The sequence below is a fragment of the Sinocyclocheilus anshuiensis genome, unplaced genomic scaffold, assembly GCF_001515605.1.
Source record: "Sinocyclocheilus anshuiensis isolate Anshui unplaced genomic scaffold, SAMN03320099.WGS_v1.1 scaffold1099, whole genome shotgun sequence".
Taxonomy (NCBI): domain Eukaryota; kingdom Metazoa; phylum Chordata; class Actinopteri; order Cypriniformes; family Cyprinidae; genus Sinocyclocheilus; species Sinocyclocheilus anshuiensis.
Genome location: NW_015546105.1, coordinates 1,043,363 through 1,065,034, shown reverse-complemented (window position 1 = coordinate 1,065,034; position 21,672 = coordinate 1,043,363). Strand labels below are relative to the sequence as shown.

The 21,672-nt window shown below is 40.2% G+C and overlaps 1 protein-coding gene across 1 annotated transcript in view; it reads left to right on the top strand.

The window, feature by feature from the left end:
- The window catches only part of LOC107700618 (transcription factor SOX-6-like), an 88,840-nt gene that overhangs the window by 8,963 nt on the left and 58,205 nt on the right, over positions 1-21,672 (top strand). Inside the window, exons 2-4 of the mRNA XM_016502350.1 lie at positions 2,104-2,193; positions 13,199-13,371; positions 15,124-15,192. Coding sequence (XP_016357836.1) covers positions 2,115-2,193; positions 13,199-13,371; positions 15,124-15,192 — 321 coding nt within the window. The 5' untranslated portion in view covers positions 2,104-2,114. The remainder of the gene's footprint in view (positions 1-2,103; positions 2,194-13,198; positions 13,372-15,123; positions 15,193-21,672) is intronic.

The window sequence follows — 21,672 nt, the reverse complement described above, 5'->3', positions numbered from 1 at the left end:
GAGTTCTCTGCGAACTTCCGGGTCGTGACCACCCTCGTGCAAGTCCCTCAGTGCCTTGGCCTGGTGCACTTGTAATCACGCCGTAGCGTGTAAGGCGGAGGCAGCTTCTCCACAGGTCGTATAAGCATCGCTGGCCAGTCGTGTACCTACAGACCCGGGAGGGGAGGCGGTATTAATACACAAGTGCATCGCAACCGACCGCTCCACCGGGGGTTTACACTCGAAGTAGATTGGTCTCTCTAAGCGAGCTCCCAATTCGTCGGTCATCCGACGTGACGTCGAGAGTGACCGACTGAAAGGGAACAAGTTTTATGGCATGAGATGAAGATCACATCGCACCATATTCATGAGTGTGATGATATCACTCACTGGGAATGTTCTATGGCCTGGAGTACCTCAAGATACTGTATGACTACAATGCACACCAACACAAAGCACGCAGAACAGAATAGCCAAAGTCATTCCCATTCTCATGAATTGTGCCCTTTTGTTTGGCAAAGTGTGTTCACAAATGATCCATTGTTTTCACGAGCGGTTTAACTACGGCTTACGGTGCCGGAGGGCTGCCAGCAGCATGCAAGAATGTCTGCTTTAGCCCCGTGCCCTTTAGCCTTTCACACAGGGAACAAACGCTACGCTTCCTGTCCATGATGTCATCAAATGGCAACATGAGACCCACAGCCCCTCTGCTCAGAGGTCATGGCCTGTAAAAAGAGCTCCTCAGCTTGGAGAAGGTAGAGATCTGATCTTGATGTATTAATATACTGTCTCACTTTAAACTTTGCCTTTTGTACACTTCACACGATTCCTCTTCTTTCTGTCCACTGCATTTGGTTGGGTGTTTCTGCGCCCGTGTGCATGTGTGTTTGAGTGTGTTTGTGCAATGGGAACAGACTGACCCAGGCTGCGAGCTTCAAGCTCTTGCTGTTGAACAGTGTGTTCTTTATCAACAACCTCGGGGCCACAGCTCTGCAGATTACAGCCATTCCTCCTCCTGATTCATTGTCTGCCAGACAAATGTTAATTGTTTTCATCATTGCCGGCTGTGCGGGGCCTGTCAAGCGGGCCCATCTCACCCCGTCTACCTTCCCCTTTATTGTCTTTCTTTTTGCGGCGTCTCATTCTTATCACTGTTTCAGCCTCTTCAGTTGACTCCAGTTGACCTTCAACAGTCCAGGGGTCACGTCTCACATTATCCACATATATGTGTGTTCGTCTTTGTGTTTCTCGCTGTATGTGCTTGATTGAGAAATTAAGAAACACCATACCTGACCTTTTAATATAAAACAAACAACTAGTATCTTTCATAAAGAAGATCTTTTCACACTTGTAGGTAGAAACAGATTCACCTTGAAACTTCCACTGAATGTAGTTGACCTAACTTGGAAATATTGCATTAGAGCATTTCATTCAGTTACAAACCCCGCTGTGTTTATTCTTTTAGAAATTGAAACAATTTTATGACCTTTAGACATAACCCCTCATACTCTTAATGAACTAAGCTGACTCACTTTTCTTCTGTAATGCACTCAGCTACTGATCTCAATAGAATTTCACTTTATTACCATGGTCCAGTCGTTCGAACACACATTTTACTGTTTACTGTGGCTGTTGAAAGACAGATGTGTAACATTCACTTTCCTGAAAAGCAGGCGGAATTTTTTCTTTCTGTTTGCTCAACACTTCCAGTCTTTTAAATGGGAAGGATTTTCCCCTTTTTTCTTTGTCTTCGAGGCCTCTTTTCTCTATGAGCACAAATTGTTTTGTTGCTCAAGGTTTGTGGGTCATACTCAAAGCTATGGATTTCAGAGATACAGAGGATTTCAATGCACACTGTTGTATGAAAGCCTCTTTACTGCAGTCGTCTGTGTTATGGGGTTTCACTCAAACTATGTTTGTGATAATTCTCTTTTTATAGCTAATGTGCGTTTTAGATAGCATTTTTAAAATAAAGCAGTACTTTATAAATTGAATTGGTATTTATACTGTAAGTATGTCCATAATGTGACGGTTTGACACTAAATCTACTTTGCCACAAGTCTGGATTTTTTTTCTCTTTGTATATGCATTCAGTTTAATTCTAAGATGTCACCTGTGTTTCAGAATCCTCCTGCATGGAGAACCTCCTTTCTAAAGACTGGAAAGAGAAGATGGAGCGACTTAACACAGACGATCTGTTAGGAGAAATTAAAGGTAAGAAGCCTGACTCTCTTTCAAATATGTTTCCATCAAATTAAGACAGGGAATAGTCCTATTATGTGGTCCACGTGCCAGAATATGGCCGAAAAAGTCACTCTTTCTCCTCAGAAGGACTGTTATATGAGTGTAATGCACATTATGGCAGCTGTATTTTGTTATTTAGATCCTGGAATGGAAATTATACATACAATCCTATGTATTCAAGTGAGATACATTTCTATAATGTTTGAAAACACTTTCAAAGGAAAGGTAGGCTTGCTATAAACAGAGAAAAGGGGAGAATAATGCATGTGTGATTGTATTGGAAGACAGTTCGGCCCATACACTGTTTAAACCCACGGAAGGTGTTCATGGGATGCACTTTCTTTTTTTTCTTTTTTTTTTGCATGAGCAGGTCTTAGCACTGGCTGTTACAGAGATGTGTTTATGTAGCAGGAGACAGCACTGCACCGGCTCTCTGATAACGCACTAGTTCTGCCTGGCTCCAGCCACGCACTCCTCCCTCACTATCTCTAACTCTCTTTCTCTTCCCTTTCTCTAGCACACTAGGGTTTGTTGTCCATTCCTGCCGACACCAATCCGCCCCATATCCTCAGAGCTTTACGTTGACCCTTGTTTTACAGCCACGTGTTTTTTATAATTGGATGAGGTACAGGTGTCATAGTAGTCAGAATATTCGATGTTATAGCATCAGTATGTCAGGGCACTTTTAATGGAGAAGACATTTAGGAGGCAGTTAATAGCAGGATTTAGATTTCAAGGGTAATAACACTGGAGAGAAGTGTTATTGTTTTTTTGTTCCCTCGCTTAATGGTTCCCTTTTCCTTCCCTGCACTATTTAGAATTATGAATAACGTTTGTCCTTGGTTTTGATTATTGGATTAGACTTACTCTCTGTGGCTTGTGGGTGGAGGAGGGGTCGAGTTGGGGGGTTGGGGGGCTGAGAGAACAGGGGAAAAAGAAACAGTCGTACATTCTAATAAGTGCATTCATTGGCAATAACCTTAATGAACCCTCAAATGTAAATCACATCTCAGTAAACCAGATTAATTGTACCTGTCCCCGTTATGTGGCACCGTAGATCAAAGTGCAGTGAAGAAAATGGCAAGGAAAGATTTAGCCTTTTGAAAGGAGATGTTTTTAAATTACAGGGTATTACAGGGTATTTTTCTGTTGGATAAATGGCCTTGGGTGAGGTCATGTTTAAAAGGTAAAAACAGGTAGAAGGCGTTGATAATACCCTACCAGTGACCTCCGTCGTGATTTCCTGCGAGGCTGCGGGGCGACTATAGAGAAACAGACAGAATTACTTTTCATATCATACCAGCAGCCTAAGGTTTCTAATTAGCCTGCCATTTCTTATGACTGTAGACATTTCAAAGGCCTCCTTTGTGCTCCCCCTTACAAAATGTCTCTCTCTGCGTTTGAAGTTGGCCTGATGTAAATACGGGCAATTAAAAAGGAAGCTCAGGGTTGGAGACACACAAGGTCTGCTTAATTAATACACAAACAAAGGCACCAAGCTGGAAAAGAAACACACACAACTTATGATTAAGATCTAAAGTGTTATGATAAATCAGAGAGCGCATTAATAGTCAGGTTAAAAAATCAATACAAAGGCCACACGTTCCTCTAGCTCGAAATTAATAGAGGAGAGCGCCGGATAAAAGATGGCACGAGGATGAAAAGGAAGCTGTTGCCTGTTTGGCCTTGCTGTTTTTACTCTCATATTTGAACCGATGGCATTGTGCATTCTACCCACAGTTCTTTGTGCCATTGTCACCGCATTATAAAAACCTGCCTTTGATCTTTGTTCGATAAATAAATCGACTAGGAATCGCTGCCCCCGCTGAACTGTATGTCTGAATAAAATGAAGTTTCTCGCTGCTTTCGAAATCTCCGCAGGTGTTCTTTAAAGCCTTTACATATTTTTCACCTTGTGAACCTGTCGAGACACTACGCTGTGGTAAGAAGCAGAGTTTAGATCTGAAAAAAGTAACCCTTGCTTTAGGGAATGACGAACAATAGTGGAGAAAGATAGTGGGGAAAAAAAGCTGAAACTCAGAGAACACTTAGACCTGTTTTCTAAAACGCCGCAACACGTCCAGACCTGCCCAACTCTGTTGCACAAAACAAGTAAACAATGTCATCACACCAGATCGGTTTTTGGGTTTAGATCAAGTTCAGTTAGTTTATCTAGTAAAATGAAATTGTATCAGGCTATTTACTGCATGAATGTGAGAGGCAGGCCAGATTTGTTTTTAAGTGCTCTTAAGTGTTGCAGAATCCTATGTGTTTTCTTTAAGCCTAATGTTGACATCGGCAGCGGTAGTGGGTACAGGGCTTATAGGGGAGTCAGCTACGGATCACTTTCCACCCGCCGCCACTGGAGTGGTGTGTTTGTTTTCATACCTGAGCTCAGCTGTCAATCAGGAGGAACGGCGAAGAGAGAGATGAGATCTGCAAAACAAAACCACAAAGCAGGAGAAGCAGGATGTCTGGAGGACGTCCAAACCACAGCAGTACCTGCTCGATTGTCAGCGAGAGAGAGAGGGAGAGATATATCAACAAATACAGAGTAACACATCAGATATATGCCAGAGAGTGTTAATCACCAAATTTAATGCAAAGAGGTGCGGCTTGTGCAACTAAGATGTCCATTTTTTAATGTGTATTAGAAGCTTTGATTCACTTCAGCTACATTTAATTTTTCATACAATTAAAGACATCGGCACCCCTGCACCCTTGTTTCATTATTTGATGTACCATATGCTGGAAACTTCCAAAAATATTTCGAATGAATATTCTGGTGGAATTTTAATTCGGCTTTGTCATTTTAATGGATTTCATTAGTGAATCAGAGGTCTACACTTCTGCCGCCGAGACGTTTTGTTTCTATCGCCTTGAACCCGATAGTGGTGTCCCTGACTGTTTAAAAATGCTACAAAAATGACTGGAAATCTAACTATACTCGCAAGATCGAAGTATTGGAAACCCAGAAAAGGATAGAAAATTTGAAGTCTCAGCATTGTGCGACCGCATGAAAATAGTGACTAGAGCTGCTGCGTGGAAAAAGGTGTCCCTCACTCTTTGCCTAATCAATTTCTGAGTGCCGTCTACATGGTTGTGGAGAGAAAGTCCTGTGGTTGGTAGATAAGTTTAAGCTTTTTAAGAGATCGGCAGGGCTGAGTGTGATTTCGATGTGACTCGTACCTGGCTTAGGCGCTCTTGGACAGAGAGCGGAGTGTGAGGGTACAGAGCGCCGATTGTTCCAGCAGCTGGATTTACTTGAAAACATGATTATTCAATTTAACATTAACTTTATTCTTAATGGCTCCAATAAAGGCAGAGAACCCATGCTAGTGTAGATACAGTATGTGATGTGACACTCAGGGATAAGCATGAACATTTTTTACATAACAGTCTTTTTTCCTCATTGTGAGGCACTTTTTTAATGCATTGCTGTTCCATTTAAAAACATTTGTATGAAACATGAAGCATTATACATGAATTAAGGTAAAAATTATTATTTTATATATAAAAAAGTCAAAACTAGGGCTGTTAAAGTTAATGTGTTAACACTGTTTTTATACTGTTTACACATTTATTCAATTTACAGTTTCATTCAGTTCTGTGGGATTTCTAAAAAAGTATCAGATCCTCATAGATAGGAATTATTTTTATATGAATGACTTTTATGTATTTTATGTTTCTATTATTATATAAATACACCATAATCGTCTTAATTATTATATAAATATTATCATATTAATCATATTATTTTTGTATATTGTAATAATAATTCAAAATATGAATAAAAATATTTTAACAATTAAATTATTATATAAAACAGATTTATGTTCAGTACATTTTATTGTACTTTCAAATTTGTAAAATAATTTTATAACAGTTAAAATTATTTTGAAGCTTCATTTATTTTTTTGGTTTATTTGATTTGAAACATAGTGGGTGGAGAAAAGGACAGAGCATTTTATTAAATATTTATTAAACATTAAAAAAAAAAAACTACGAGAGTTTGCAAAAAACACAAAACAAATATTAGATTAATTGTAATTTAATTATTTTGTTCAATTTATAATTTTTAGCACAAATATGTTTTGAAGTGAGGCAAAAAAAAACACATTTCTGGCAGCTTCCTGATGTATGATCTATGCCAGATTCGAAAGCGTTTCCCATTACTCCTTTTAGACATTGTTCCTGACCGAGAGAGAGGAAACCTTCTCCACCCATCACAGCATCTGAAATGTTCCTCCATCTCCCCCATCCTCTAGCAGCACGCTCTGCATTTTTCTCTCAATAGTCAAACTGTTTGCCCTTATGTACACAAGTGAAATATGAGCCACTGTAAATTATTATTCTTTGGGCCACATTTGCAAGATGAATGCGGGGAAAGCTGTGCTCCGTTTCTCTCCTAATGAATTGAGGAATTTAGCTTGTGGTGTTTGGCTGTAGAAAGGCACACCTTGTTTGCTGCCTCTCCTCACATGGTGTTATTGAAAGTGCTTGTGAACAGGAGCGCGTTGAGGGGAAGACAGCCTTCGAAGCAGCCCGACACACACACACACACACACTGTTCAGACCTGAGGAAAATCACTTCACTAAGAGAGGAAACCTTCTCCACCCATCACAGCATCTGAAATGTTCCTCCATCTCCCCCATCCTCTAGCAGCACGCTCTGCATTTTTCTCTCAATAGTCAAACTGTTTGCCCTTATGTACACAAGTGAAATATGAGCCACTGTAAATTATTATTCTTTGGGCCACATTTGCAAGATGAATGCGGGGAAAGCTGTGCTCCGTTTCTCTCCTAATGAATTGAGGAATTTAGCTTGTGGTGTTTGGCTGTAGAAAGGCACACCTTGTTTGCTGCCTCTCCTCACATGGTGTTATTGAAAGTGCTTGTGAACAGGAGCGCGTTGAGGGGAAGACAGCCTTCGAAGCAGCCCGACACACACACACACACACACTGTTCAGACCTGAGGAAAATCACTTCACTAAACCACAGGGCATGCATTTAAGCTTTCCTGCTAGGCAAATATTTTCATTTATTAAGAAGATTCACAATGTCCTACACTGTTACAAGCTTTAGTCCTGGGCTACATAGGTGGTGAAACCCAATAAAGCGATTATTCACAAATTAGAAACATCTTTGCGTGATGTCTGCCACTAGCAAACACTGGTTTAATTCGGTGTACTCCCATGTTTATCGGAGGGTGGGTCACAGAGCTAATGTTCTGCTCACGGCCGTGTAATGCCGTTTAAGAGCTGGCAGGGCCATGCCCGGGCCGCTTTAGCGCGTGTCACGCTGGATTTTCGACTACAGTAGAGTCTCTGGGCTCTGTCTCCTCTCCTCCCGAAGCCCCAGGGTCCTAAGGGGATGTACATTGCTACTAACGAAGTCTTTCTGCACATGCACACAAGCACGAGAACAATTAGGCCTTGAGTGATTGTTGAGTCTAATCAGGGTTTTTATTCTCTCTAATGATAATAATAATAAAACAGGAAGAGGTCAAGGCATCTAAGTGAGTGATGAATGGGTGATTTTAAAAGTATGTGTTCAAGATCGACTTCATTCTCAGCGGTGATAGGAGGAACATTGGCAGAGCTCTCTGTCCCGCATCTGTCTGTGTGTGTGTGTGTGTGTGTGTTATGTGGTCAGGTTGAGCTGTTATCTCGGTAGGACTCTTTAATGAAGAGGTTTGTGTGATGCTGAGGATGCTGGGAGAAGAGCAGGGCTCTTGCATTATCTTAATTGCACTCGTGAGCATCGGTGCTGTCGTCATTAGATTATTAGTCGGCATTAAAGTGCCCCATGAACGTCAAGAACATGAAGTGTGTCTCTGTTTAAGAGCCACTCTGTTGACTTTTGGTGTCAATCAAGTGTTTTTGAGATGGGAGGGGGAAAAAAATCCTTGTTGAGAGTGTGTACTGAGATGTAATGGAGTGTGTTTTAATTTACTTCGCATACTTCGAGTACATTCCGTATTCTGCCATCTCTCTCTCTCTCTCTCTCTCCCTCTCGCACACACTCACTCTGTCTCACACACACATACTTATTTGTAAATTAATTAATCAGAATATATTTGAATACTGTGTTTTGTTTGCTAAGAGCATTATCAAATTGGCCAAAAATGCAAGGGGTGTAAAATTTTATTTTGAAGTCTACACTATAAAACAAATAATTTTCGAAATAAATAAAACAAAGATTATTTGAGTATGTTGTACAAGAAAATACTATATCAGGCTTTCTACTTCAAAATTTCACATTTCATTCAATGTTTTACTGTACTTGCATTTCTTTGTAATTATTTGTGAAATTTACTAGCAATTTCTGAGTGAAAATAGTTTCAAAGCCATTCTTTTTCCAGTGTGTACTTGCTAACATGCACAGCTAATTATATTTAAATGCTCATGATGCTGTATCCAGTTTGGCACTAGTGAATATTAAGGACAAGACGTCCACCCTCTCTTTATAGCCTGGACAAGAGCTGTAAATTTGCATTATGCTAAATTTTAATGCAGTATTGAAAGGGTTTTTGAATTGATGATTTGAGCTGCCATATGCTTACATGTGCTAGCAGGTCCTAGTGCATGCTAGTTAATGAAGTTTTACTGGCAGGATCAGCAGGGTTTCAATCATTGCATGGGGCAGCAGGCCAGGTAACAGCTACTGGTCATACGGTCTCAGTTCAGGAGAAAGGGAATACATTTTATTAATGCCATATTAATCAAAATGATGCTTTTTAATGTTAAATTATTATTATTATTACATAAATTAAATATAAATTCATATTATTATGTGTATATTTTATATATTATATTTACATATTATTTTTCAGTTTTTATTTTACAAATTACATGTAATTATTTATTCATAATGTAAAGTTTTTATATTTTTATGTGTTGTGTTTTTTTTTTTCAGTTGCTGTTTAATTGTTTGTGTTTTCATGCAGTTCTTGTGTTTATTTGCATGTGTAGGTTCATATAAATGTCAGTTGAGCAGAGTTATAATGATTTTGTGTGTGCCTGTGTGTGTTCTCAGTCTTTAATCTTTGATTTAGTTTGATCTTTACCCTTGGGTCTTGTCTTTAGATGCAACAAGGTTCTTTAGTCTTAATAGTGATTTAACCGTGCTAACTTTGAGGTCACTGACAAAACACAATCAGATAGTTTTTTCATTCCTTTTTATTCAACGTGAACTCTCTTATTTGGTATTGACAATAGATGGATTCTTTACATAAAATAACCATCAGAGTGACTGTTGTTGGGTTTTTTGTGTGTGTGTGTGTGTGTGTGTGTTTTTGGGTCAGATGAGGGAATATACCTTTTCACAGCCCCGAGCCGCCAGCCATGTAAGGCACGCCAGCTATGCGCAGTCCTCGTCCGGACCCGGCCTGGGCACAATCGCTGCTTTTAGAGCCCTCTTAATTTACTTAGGATGGGCTCGCAGCATATTGGAGCATCCACAAAAGCCAACTGATGGAGAGACAAAGAAATTCCAGTATTCGGACATTAGGGAGGGAAAAAAGTCATTCAGATTTAGTCATAATGGTTCAGCTGTCCTAACCAAAGGAAGAGAAAAGAATAGAGTCTTTCCCTCTTTCGCCCCCTTTCCTTTTTCTTCCTAGTGTGTGCCTGGATCTTTTATCTCTCATATTCACTTGGGACTCTTCAAAGTAACAAGCTGCCCTCTCTTCCCTTGGTGCTGGACTTGGAACTCAAATTAGGGACTGCTTGATTAGAGGGGAAGGGGGGCTGGGTTGGCCTGGGGTGGCAGAATGGCTGTTGGACAGAACAAATCGCACCCCTACAAAGTGTCTTTTATCTGGTGGCCCCTCTCTTTGACAGCCCCCTCTCTCGCTCATTCATTGCAGTCACAGTTGTTTCTCTCCGGTATTCGAGTTGGGCATTGTGGAAAATGTCATCCAATCTGGTTTGTGACAGTGAAGGGAGAGGAAGGTAAATGTTCTGTTGACGTCGTCTCTCTAGCATATTCTCCCTCATTCTTTCTGTTTCCTCCTCAGCCAAAGGTCCTGAGTGGAATCTTATGTCCTCGTTGATTAATTAGACAAACCTAACCTGCTCTCATTATTTAGCATCTCCTGGCCAGACCATGTCAAGTCAGAATGAGAATGCAATGAGACACCTTTACAAGAGCAGCCAGACTCTCTGCTGTTAAGAGCAATGCAATATGCACCACTGCTCTCTTTGTCAGCGCTCTGTAGACAGATACAGGCTGAGCTCCCCCAAGCTCCCCCGCCAATAAAACTTTTATCTGCTTTTAAAAGGGCTCTATAATTCATCGCAGGAGGAACAAGATTTTCTATACCAAAACAGGACTACCAAAATACACTATTCTCATTTAATTCTCACAATTGACTTTTATCCATGTAAGTAAATAAATAACTGCATATATAGTATATTTATGTATATATTTATTTTATATGGAAATATATATTTATGAGAATTAAACTGTGCATTATAATTTTTTTTTTCATATTTAATATTTGTGTTAGTATTTTTTTAAATATTTTTTTATTATTATTTATATTTATATATTATTTATTTGTGTATTATTTGAATATATACATATATATTTACATGTATGTGTGTATATATATATATATATATATATATATAAATGTAATATTTTACACTAATTATATAATTACAAATAAATGTTAGATTATATAGTATAATAAATATAAATATAGTAAAAAAAATCATAATTAAAAAATAAAGCATATAAATCATTAAATAAAGCAATCTTTTTTTACACAATGCCTTGCATAATATTGTTAAATGTCAGCTTATTTTTTGGCCTAGACAAGATATTGTTTGGTATTCTAGTGCACTTATTTCTAAAACAGTCAACTTTCCATAATATGCTGGGAAGTTACTGTTATAGTCAGAAAACAATGAGATAGGACCAGAACAGGGAAGAAATCTGAGGAGGGGAAAACAAGAGTGAGAGAAAAGCGGGAAGACATTTTGGTAGCGGGGTGGGGTGGTTGGGGTGAGCTCTGGACAATCGAGCCGGAGACGAAACAATGGAGCCTCTGTTAGTATTCTGTTGGTGTTTGTGCAGACCAGCACTCTGCACACAAGAACCTGTGCTGGGCCCTCCGCAGACTGTGGCCCCTCTGTAAAACTCGGCTACTATAACACGTGTGTGTGCTCGGTTACAACATATATACAATAATTCTACACACAATAATACATAAAATGATAATTACGGTGTTTAACCTTATGGGACTGTTGTATAGTAGAATCAAGCACGGCTGATTTTGTGATTGAAATGTGTGATTGAGTTGGAGGGTTGTTGGAGAGCTCCTGAGTGGGCAGAATTGAGTCCAGATGTTTGCCCCTCAGTAGGATATGAGTCCTGTCCTCCCCCAGAGGCCCCTAAGATACTCTTTTGGGAGGAGGAGCAAGTTATGCTATTTGACATCCAACAGCCCTTCTGACTTGGTGAAGTGTCTCTCCCTTCGTCCATTGAGAGATGCTCTGCCGCCCCCATCTCCTTCTGATTCTTTCTCCCTTTCTCTTTTTGAGCATGCACGGGGGCAGATGTCAGTCCCGACAGCAGCGGCCACTAAATATGGCCCTTCATGGCACAAGCCAAAGGTTAATAAAATCGGTAGCAAATGTATCAATTTTACAGATAAGCCATTCACAACAAGTGTAGTCGGCTGAATAAAAAGTCAATTCAAGCCCATGGAAACCACATGCAGTAGCAGTGAATGGGCGCTTTTTAGGTGCCTTTTTTGAGAGGGAGGGTAAATGGAGAATTGTAGCCTCTCTCCTTCATCGCCACCGCGCAAGCCCAGCCAGTAAATTGCTCTGAATGGGGGCTGGAGGTTGACAGGCCCTATTAAGACAAACGGCCTTCCTCATCGGAGAGATAAAATAAATCAGTGTGTTTAGTCAAATTAAAATAGTTGAACTAGAGCGGGCCCCAGGGAGCCCCTTCGGAGAAACTCAAGACAGATGTGGCCAGGGGAGCACAGGAAGACACCCAGGAAAGAATTTAACACTGAGCTGGCCGCTAGCCAAGCCGATCGTACTGTTCTCATGGAGCAGCAGGTTACTGTCCGGAGGCAAGATCACTTAGCTTTGATTAGCTAAAGGTACAGCGCGGCCTCATGGGAGGACGTGCAGAATGCATGCACATTGTCTGGTGTGATTACGCTGTTTGATGCGTGCGGGTGAGATAATGAGAGGATACAGAGGTGACGGTGACCCTGTTTGCGAGAGGCACGTCAGCTCCGAGGTGTTTGTGTCTGCTCCTCCCTTAATGAGAATTGAGAGCAGTCATTACATGGCAGCGCCTCCAGTCGTGCAACTGTCGCACACACACTTGCCCTGTATCGTCTATCGCTAATCTGCCACCTTCACTCATCTTGTGACAGCTCCTCTTATTTAATAGGAACAATTCCATTCCTCACCATCTCTCCAAGAAGCTGCGATCACCAAAAGTGGAAAGAGAGAGCAGGACTTGCGACCTTCGCACTTTTAATGAAGCCTTTCCATTATCAGGCTATTTGGATGATACCATTCTTGGTTTTGAAGGAGCTAGAGTTTCCCTCCCGGACCGCCTTCTGTGGTCTTCAGGAATTCAGGACTGAGACGTACTGTAGCTGTTTTGATGCCCACCATTTGCTAGCTCTGTCCTGTCCTCTCAGGGAAAAAAAAAACTTGCTGATTCCTGGAACTTCTCGATTGTGGGAATTTTATTTCTCCGAAGCGTAGATCAATTAACAAGGCTCTGTTTTCCACTACTTGCTTTGTTTGCTGTTCTGTCTCTAGGAAAACTGACCTTTGCCTTCATAGAGACTATATTTAAGAGGTGATGTAACATGAGATGTAAAACTTTTTTTCTCACCGCTGAGAGAGTGCACAGGGTCATGGAGAGAAGACCTTTTTTTTCTCTTTTACCTTTTGGTTCCTTGTGTTTGACTACATGTGTTCTGTTGCAGGTACTCCAGAAAGTCTCGCAGAGAAGGAGCGACAGCTCTCCACCATGATCACACAGCTCATCAGCCTTCGAGAGCAGCTCCTGGCTGCCCATGATGAGCAGAAGAAACTGGCCGCCTCACAGATGGAGAAACAATGTCAGCAAATGGAGCTGGCACGCCAACAGCAAGAGCAGGTGAGAATGTGCAAACCAGGGTGGAGCGCCATTGAGAATTAAATTCAGAAACAATTTGAATGTAATTGGAATTGAGGTAGCAAAGTGCAGTTTAAATTTGGATTGTAAAGAAGTAGAATGAAAATGAATAAAAATTCGAAGAAATTTAGACTGTAATTTTTAACTAGAATTGCAAAATTAGTCAGGACAATATTTGAATTTCAGTGTAAATGTTTTGAAAAAAGTTGCATATATTTGAAATTTCACCTGTAGAATTTAGTTTCATCATAGTTATTTTTTTTTTAAATTAACGTTTGTGGACCTGTGTGAAATAACTTTATTTCTCAGAATGCATATTTGAATTACAATTCAGTGAATTCCTTTTCTTGCCATTCCAATTCAAATACACATTCAAATCTCTTACTGGCTTCATATTGTATATGTCCTATGAATCCAGTTGTTGTGTTTAAAGCCAGTCTAATGAAGATATTATCAGCCATGCATCACGTATTCTCATTTTGCAGCCTCATTTATCAGAGGAGGCACTTAAAACAAGATTGCTTTTATTTGCTTTTAAATAGGGAGTGAGTTCTTCTATTTAGCGATTGGATATTTTAATTTAGTTTATGGCTTGATGTTTCAGTCCTTGATAAATCGGGTTCTGTCATCTTGAAGACGGAAACACAGAGTTACTGTTATTGTATATAACTGATAAAATATGGAAGCATGTAAATTGGTAGGGAAATTGATCACTATTAGATCAAACTTTGCACGAAAGGCATGTGTAGATCAAGCAAATGAGGTGTACTGAACGCGTCAGCAGCTCATGAGCTCCGTTAATGTCGCACAAGATCCATCTACATCTTCACTATTTTTATAGCGAAACCATATAATTGCTGTCAATTTATTATGCAGATGAATAGGTGCATATTAATGTTGTCTGCATTTACCTGAAATGGATGCACGTTTTCTAATTCATCATATTAATGTCACCCGACTCTCCACATTAATGTTCAACTTTATGAGGATTGTATATTCAGTGTATGCTCAGCTGATTTTAATAAACAGTTATTTGAAGAATGTACTGTTTTGCAAATGTCCAAAAATGCATCCCTTCCCATTAATGACAAACAAAATGGAGGGAGAGGATAGTAGAGAGAGAAAGAGAAAAAGAGGGAGGGAGGAAGGGGGGAGCCTGAAGTTAGGATGTCATTTAGCCATCCAGACACGACACAGTAATTAACTGTTGACACTAGTGAAGAAGCCAGCACAAATTAATCCTGACACATTTGCAGACGGGTGATATCTTACAGTGAACACTTTGTAATTATATTTGAAAATGAAAATTAAATGACACTTAAACCTAGGCTGTCAGGCTAACTGAGGAGGAGGAACGGGGGAGTCTGCAGGGGCTGGGAGAAATTGAGAGAGAGGGAGGATGCAATGCGCTTAAGAGCCCACCCTTGGGCAGACCCGACCACTCCTAGGTTGCATAAACATGCCAGTCTTTCACCCCGCGGCGCATCACCCCAGCCAGGCCTGGAGCTGGGTATAATACACATTAGCAGTCCTCTGATTACAGTCATTAGGTTCAATTGGTGGACGAGAGATGTTACCCACAAGCTCTGATTGCATATATTATCTGTCTGCATGAATACATAGTACAATAAATCGAGTTGCTCTCTCATAGACTATGATAACATACATTCTTTAATGCTTTAGGTTGAAGGTTTCTAGCGATGTTCAACTAAACAAATCATTTTGCTTTCGCAGATTGCCAGACAACAGCAGCAACTTCTGCAGCAACAGCACAAAATCAATCTCCTCCAGCAGCAGATCCAGGTCAGTGCTCGGCTTTCATGTCTTCATTCTGTCAAAAACCGCTATTTTGTTTTTACAGCTATCATCAATCACATTACAACTGTCACCAATCAGGATAATTGGCCAATGGTAATTCGGAAGGGGCTATAGATGGGTAGAATAATTATCACTCCCTAATTAATGAAGGAAGGGAAAAAGCTCGGCTTTCATGTCTTCATTCTGTCAAAAACCGCTATTTTGTTTTTACAGCTATCATCAATCACATTACAACTGTCACCAATCAGGATAATTGGCCAATGGTAATTCGGAAGGGGCTATAGATGGGTAGAATAATTATCACTCCCTAATTAATGAAGGAAGAGAAAAAACAGAAATGAGAGAAAGCTTAATGACACCAAGTGGTGCCTGTTTGCATGTTTTGTGGAAAAGTGCCCTAAGGGTTTGAGACATGAAAGCCAGTGATAAATGCCTCTGAAATTACACCGTCCCAGCACGGTGACGTGGCAGCGGCTTTGGAAAAAGAGCACAGGCGCTACTGTTAGCCCTGTTTCATATTGTCCGATATTGGAAAAATCACTTCGCGTTCATTTGCTTAACTCCATTGCGGCCGATGATCCTGTAAACATAACTTGTTGACACACAAATTGTGCAAAACTTGGCTTTTGCAAATATTTGCTGCTTGCTTTAAGTCAGTTTGAGTGATCTTTTGAAGGTCTCTCTTTATAAGTGTGCTTCAAGAATAGGCTCATTGAAAGTTTGCTCTTTGCTTAAAAATAATTGAATTGGATTAGTTGCAAAGTACACACTGTGGTCACCCAAATTAGTTTTCTCACCACAAAGTGGATTGGGCTTTTTCCCCTCTCCGTTAAGCAATTATGTGAAATGAAAAAATGGAAAGGAGGGAGAATAAAGAGAATGCTTACAAGAGCACCATAAATATGTTTGACGTATATGTGAAGAAAGAGGAGGAAAAGATGCAGCATAAGAATGAGTGTTTGTGAGTGAGAGAGCCATTGGCTTGTGTGGTATGTGGTGCTCCATCAAGCAAGGTTAGCGGACCACCCAGTCGCAGACATGGATGTACACAAGCTGGTCAGTGGCAGTGGTCAAGGTCTTTTACACACACCGTACACACATAAAAGCCAAGGGCAACAAGAGTAGCCTGTGCCTGGACATACTTTCTTCCTTCTCTTCTTTTTTTCCCACTTGCTTTTGCACATTCATTGGAGACAGGTACAATGTTCCCCACTCCTCTTTTCTCTCCCAGATTCACACCCAATGCACCATTATGTCAGCTGGTCTTCTCTCACATTTTACACACTTGTTTCATTCTTTACTTCTCAGTCCTCACTTTTCACTCTCTATTTCACATCTCATATCTTCCTCTACGTTTGACTTCCACTTCAAAAGCTCTGAGCTTGAGGCCCTCAGAAAGGAATCCAGGCCGGTTTTCTTCTCAGTGCTCTACCTATCATTGTGAGGTTAACCATCAGCCTTTCTTTCTCTCTCTGCTTAGATGTGTCAGGTAAAAACAAACCGCTGTCTTATTTACACAGCCCGAAGCATGACAGATTTATAGCTCGGCAGTAAAACCTCTTTCAAGTGCACTTCTCAAGAGAAAGGCCAATCTGTTAAAGGCGCGCGCTGTTGAAGAGCCCCGCAGAACTAGCCACTGTGCTACTACCACTCTACCACGCTGGGTGTGTGAGAAGTACCACTCTTCGCTTTCCAGTAGACAGGCCCCTACATGCTTGCTGTGTGTTCAGTCGGTAGCAGTGGAGTAAGAGTTCGTGTGAACAGTTTAATTACCTTTAGGAGTGGAGGCTGCTGGGCTTGGATATTCTCAACTAGTGACGGAGCTCATCCTGAGCATCTGGGCTATGCTATACTGTCATTCCTGCAGTGCACTGAGGAGTAGCTAATTGAAGTTGCTATGTTAACATAAGATATTTTTTTTCCAGTAGCATGACTAACTAAGCTGTTGTCAAAGTACAAATAGAGGTGTAGCATTATGTTAACTGTCACATTGTATTGCGCAGTGACAGACATTTATAATGCTACAAAATATTTCAAATAAGTAATGTTAATCAAAGATTGTCAGTCCTGAAAAAAGTATCACAGTTTCCAAAGAAATATTAAGCAGGACAATCAGTAATAATAAGAAATATTTATCTCGCATCAAATCAGCATATTATAAGGATTTCTGAAGGATCATGTGACATTGAAGACTTTTTGAAAAATATCTCGACTGTAGTTTATGGAGCTATGATCCCCCTTTTCTTGTCCAAGATTATAACAGAAAAGACAGTCTCCATCTGCTGCATTTAATGGCTGTTACACTGTAATCACAGATGTTTATACCAGAACACCACCAAAAACAGAGACACTAAGAAAGTCAGGCTTAGGATGTGTACTCTCTTATCATGCTTTTTATCTTCTCTGACTTTGTTTCCATATAAATCATTACCATTGCCTCCCTATGTGACCCATTTAACTTCTGTCTCCAGAGGCCACAGCTTGTCGTAAAGAAGAAGAAGTCGGAAGACAAGAGTAGGATGCAATGGGAAGCGAGAGGAGGCGGCTTGCTAATGCAGTTCCCTGGCACTCTGTTTTCATTAGAGCTAGCTCAACAACAAAAAAAAGCCCAGTGCTCTTAATATACAACAGCTTTGAGTTAATTAGTACTCCAAACAAGCTCTTCAGCCTTCATGTAGAAGACGTAAAAGTTGAGTGGTGAAACAGCATGCAAGGATTGGGTTTCCCCGCTGTTAGTGTGGAGTGTGTGCGTGGTTTAAAGAGCCAGCTTCCCCATCAAAGCGCTACTGTTTTGGCTCACATGGTAAGCGGCGTTTTAGACAATTATTGATGATGTAACTGATCACATGACTGGATTCTGTAAATGGGACTGAATGGGGTCCAAATAAAACCATTGGGCCTGTAACCCAATACAGCGTTGGCTTAGAAAATCAGTTCTGGTTTTCTCGGGAGTTTGACACTTTGCGTTGCCCAAATCAAACCACTTTTAAATTGCCCTTCTCTCCGTTTCATCACATTTTTACGAAGAATTCAGAGAGATGAAGAGATTGAGTCTTTGTCTTTTCGGGAATTACAATGTCACTTGTTTTAAAGATAACAGATGTTTCGATTATAGCGTTAGAGGCTTATCCAAACTTCAAGCTCAAGGTTTTACTTCTTATTTATTCCTTTAGCCAAAAGCCTCTTGTTGAGAAATTTCATATGGCAACTAATTCCGTCCAGGGACCGGATTACTGTTATGTGACTTAAGCACGAACTTAAAAGCGCCATCAGAGATTGAAGGAGAGGCTTAGGAACAATTAAACACAAATGTCGAAGTAAATCTTGATCTGAAAGAGAAAATGTGTTACTTATGTAAGACAAGTAAAGCCGCACAAATAAGACCATGTAGGCCTAAAAGCCACCGCCTCCAACAGGAAGGCAAGCCTGCATTGGTTGTTCTTAGAATCGGTATTTATCAAGCCAAGTGATTCGGCTTCCGCTGACCTGTTTACAAAGAGCCAGTCACCTTGACAGTTCCGCTCACTGTTTTATTCGCCCTCATGCCATTACAGTCAGCTGTAATTCTGGATGGCTTCCTGTAGGAAAGAAAAAAAGTATGTGAGAAATCTTTATTATCTCAAGTCATTAAATGGAGAGAAAATGGATACTTTTATTTTCTGTAAATAAATGTTTTTTAGCCCAAGAAATATAATATAAAAATCATTTATAAAAAAATAATATAATAATAATGTTATGAACAAATATTTTAAAAATAATTTTTAAGATCAAAGTTTATGATCTACGAAATGATATCGATATGTGATTAATCACTTTCCCTTTTCAATTTCCTTGTCTTTTGTTTTGCCTGAGCTCCCCATAATGACGAAATATGTCCGTGTATATGAGGCTAGAGCACAAAAAGGCTTTCTTTGTCCAGGAGGTTGTCAGGAGAGACTGTTCTTTGTCCTCCAAGCTCATATGTCTCTTACACGTAATACTTATTATTACAGCTGCATGCTCAGTTGAGATTTCAAAGGCCTGTACGTGTGTGCATGTGTATTAGGTGCTATTGTCTCTCTCTGGGCTGTGTTTTGCGACGGCAGCTGTAAATTCCCAGGCTGGACTCAGGGACGATCTGGACTGGGTTGACGGATGATCTCTAGCACAGACTTGGCTTGGTTCCAGGCATTCCTGCACTCTGGGTCTGGTACGATGTTAGCTGAGGCGACGCAGGGAGGAGAACACACAGGTGGAGGCAGGCTCATCTTATTGTATTCACACATGCTCAAGCATCAAGAGAAGAATGATTCCCTCAAAGGTCAGCGTGAACTTTAGATACTGAGGAGAGGCAAGGCTACGGTGTGTTTGAGGAAAAATTCCCGTTGAGATTAAACAACTCTTTCTCTATGAGAATCCCATTATGACGCTCATATGCTGTCTCTCATATCACAGCAAACAAGAGTTTATTAGCTCCGATCTCGTTCTCCCTCCTCACACCGCTCGGCTAAGAGAGACAGAGAGAGATAGGCACACTGAGCTCTGTTTGTCAACGGACAGAGATGCTGTTTGTCCGTGTAAGGCCATTGTTGTGCCGACGGTCGCTTCCTGTGTTTTAAAGCAGACCGCCAGTTCAAACACTCTGTCATTGTACAGGCCTGGTTCTACTTATCTAACCCCAGGGCTCCGCTTCCTCTTGCTACTCTACTGAGAGAAACCTCCACGTGGCTGTCTTCCGCTGTCCTCCCCCTCTCTTCCTCCCACCCGTCCCCCCTCTCCCCTCTTTCTCCTGCCAGCACCGGCTGGATCACACAGATCTCTTGCTCTCCATCTCTCACCTTCTTCTGGCAAGCGCCACTTCTCATCCACTTTTCTCATTCCTAGACGGAATCTGTACACCTTTTCCCATTTCCCCCCCCCCAAGCTGATTATGGGGGAAATCAGGGAAACTTGGAATAGGTTTGATTAATTTATTTGATAAAATATATTAATCAGAGGAGGGAATTCAAATATATAAACAAATAATAATAAAATATATAATAAAAAAATATAATATTATGTATGTTATTATATAATATATACAATTATATTTATATTATCTTTTCTATATAATACTATATAGTGTATTTATATTTATTTATATATGTATTAATAGGAGTTTACCTTAATTGGACAGCATATAATACAAAAGAGACAGGAAGCAATAGGAAAAAAATTAAAAAACCTGGGTAGCTGAAGTTTTGCTTAAACTTATTTAATTTGAATGTTTGTTTTTTCACATACTTTTTTCAAAACTTTTTCAGTATGCTATTATAATGAGGAAAAACAAATTAAATCTTCACAGGTTTTGTTCCTTGTCCTTTGGTATTTCAAAGCTCACAAAAAGGAATGGAACTTTTTTCAGTATGCAGTTATAATGAGAAAAAATAAATGAAAGGAAGAGAGAGAGAATTTTTGTATTCAGATATTTGTGTTTGAGTTTTTTGTTTTGCGGGCACACATTCCAAGCAGGCCTGTTTATTATCTCAGTAATCACTCACTCTTACTATGTTGGATTTTGTACATTCTCTTCAATATCAGCGCGCTGACAGATGCCATCTGAAATAATTCTAGCCTTTTTATTATTATTTATTTATTTCTCAGCCGCTACATTTAAATTAAGATTGTAGATTAATTCTACATTTTTCAGTCCTGTTTTTTTTTTTTTTTTTGACTATAAGATCTGCATTCCAGCTCAGTGGCAGAGGAGTGGCACTATTACAGCTAAAGCAGAAGCTGTTGTCAACATTCACTTCAAAGCAGGAAAGGTTCCCTCGAATTTTTGTATTCAGATATTTGTGTTTGAGTTTTTTGTTTTGCGGGCACACATTCCAAGCAGGCCTGTTTATTATCTCAATAATCACTCACTCCTACTATGTTGGGTTTTGTACATTCTCTTCAGCATCAGCACACTGACAGACGCCATCTGAAATAATTCTGGCTTTTTATTATTTATTTATCAGCCGCTACATGTAAACAGAGATAATAGATTAATTCTAAATTTTTCAGTTCATTTTTTTCCAGCGCTATAAGATCTGCATTCCAGCTCAGTGGCAGAGGAGTGGCACTATTACAGCTAAAGCAGAAGCTGTTGTCAACATTCACTTCAAAGCAGGAAAGGTTCCCTCACATGTGGTTTTAAATGGTGTGGGGGAGCAGCAGGGAGCCTCTAAGGGTTAACTGATAATAGCTGCATACAGCCACCAGATTAAAGATTCTTTTTAATTATACACGGCTAACCAGCCGCATAGTGAAGCCAGACAGACTAAAGACGACCTGTGCAGATGATAGACACAATGTGCCAGTGTGTTTGTGTGTGTTGTGAACAGTCTGAGAGGTAGAAGAGCGGGCCTTTAGGATATTCCTTTGTTCCTGTGGATTGATAGACAAATGTCTGTGTGTGTGTGTGTGTGTGTGTGTGTGTGTGTGTGTGTGTGAGAGAGAGAG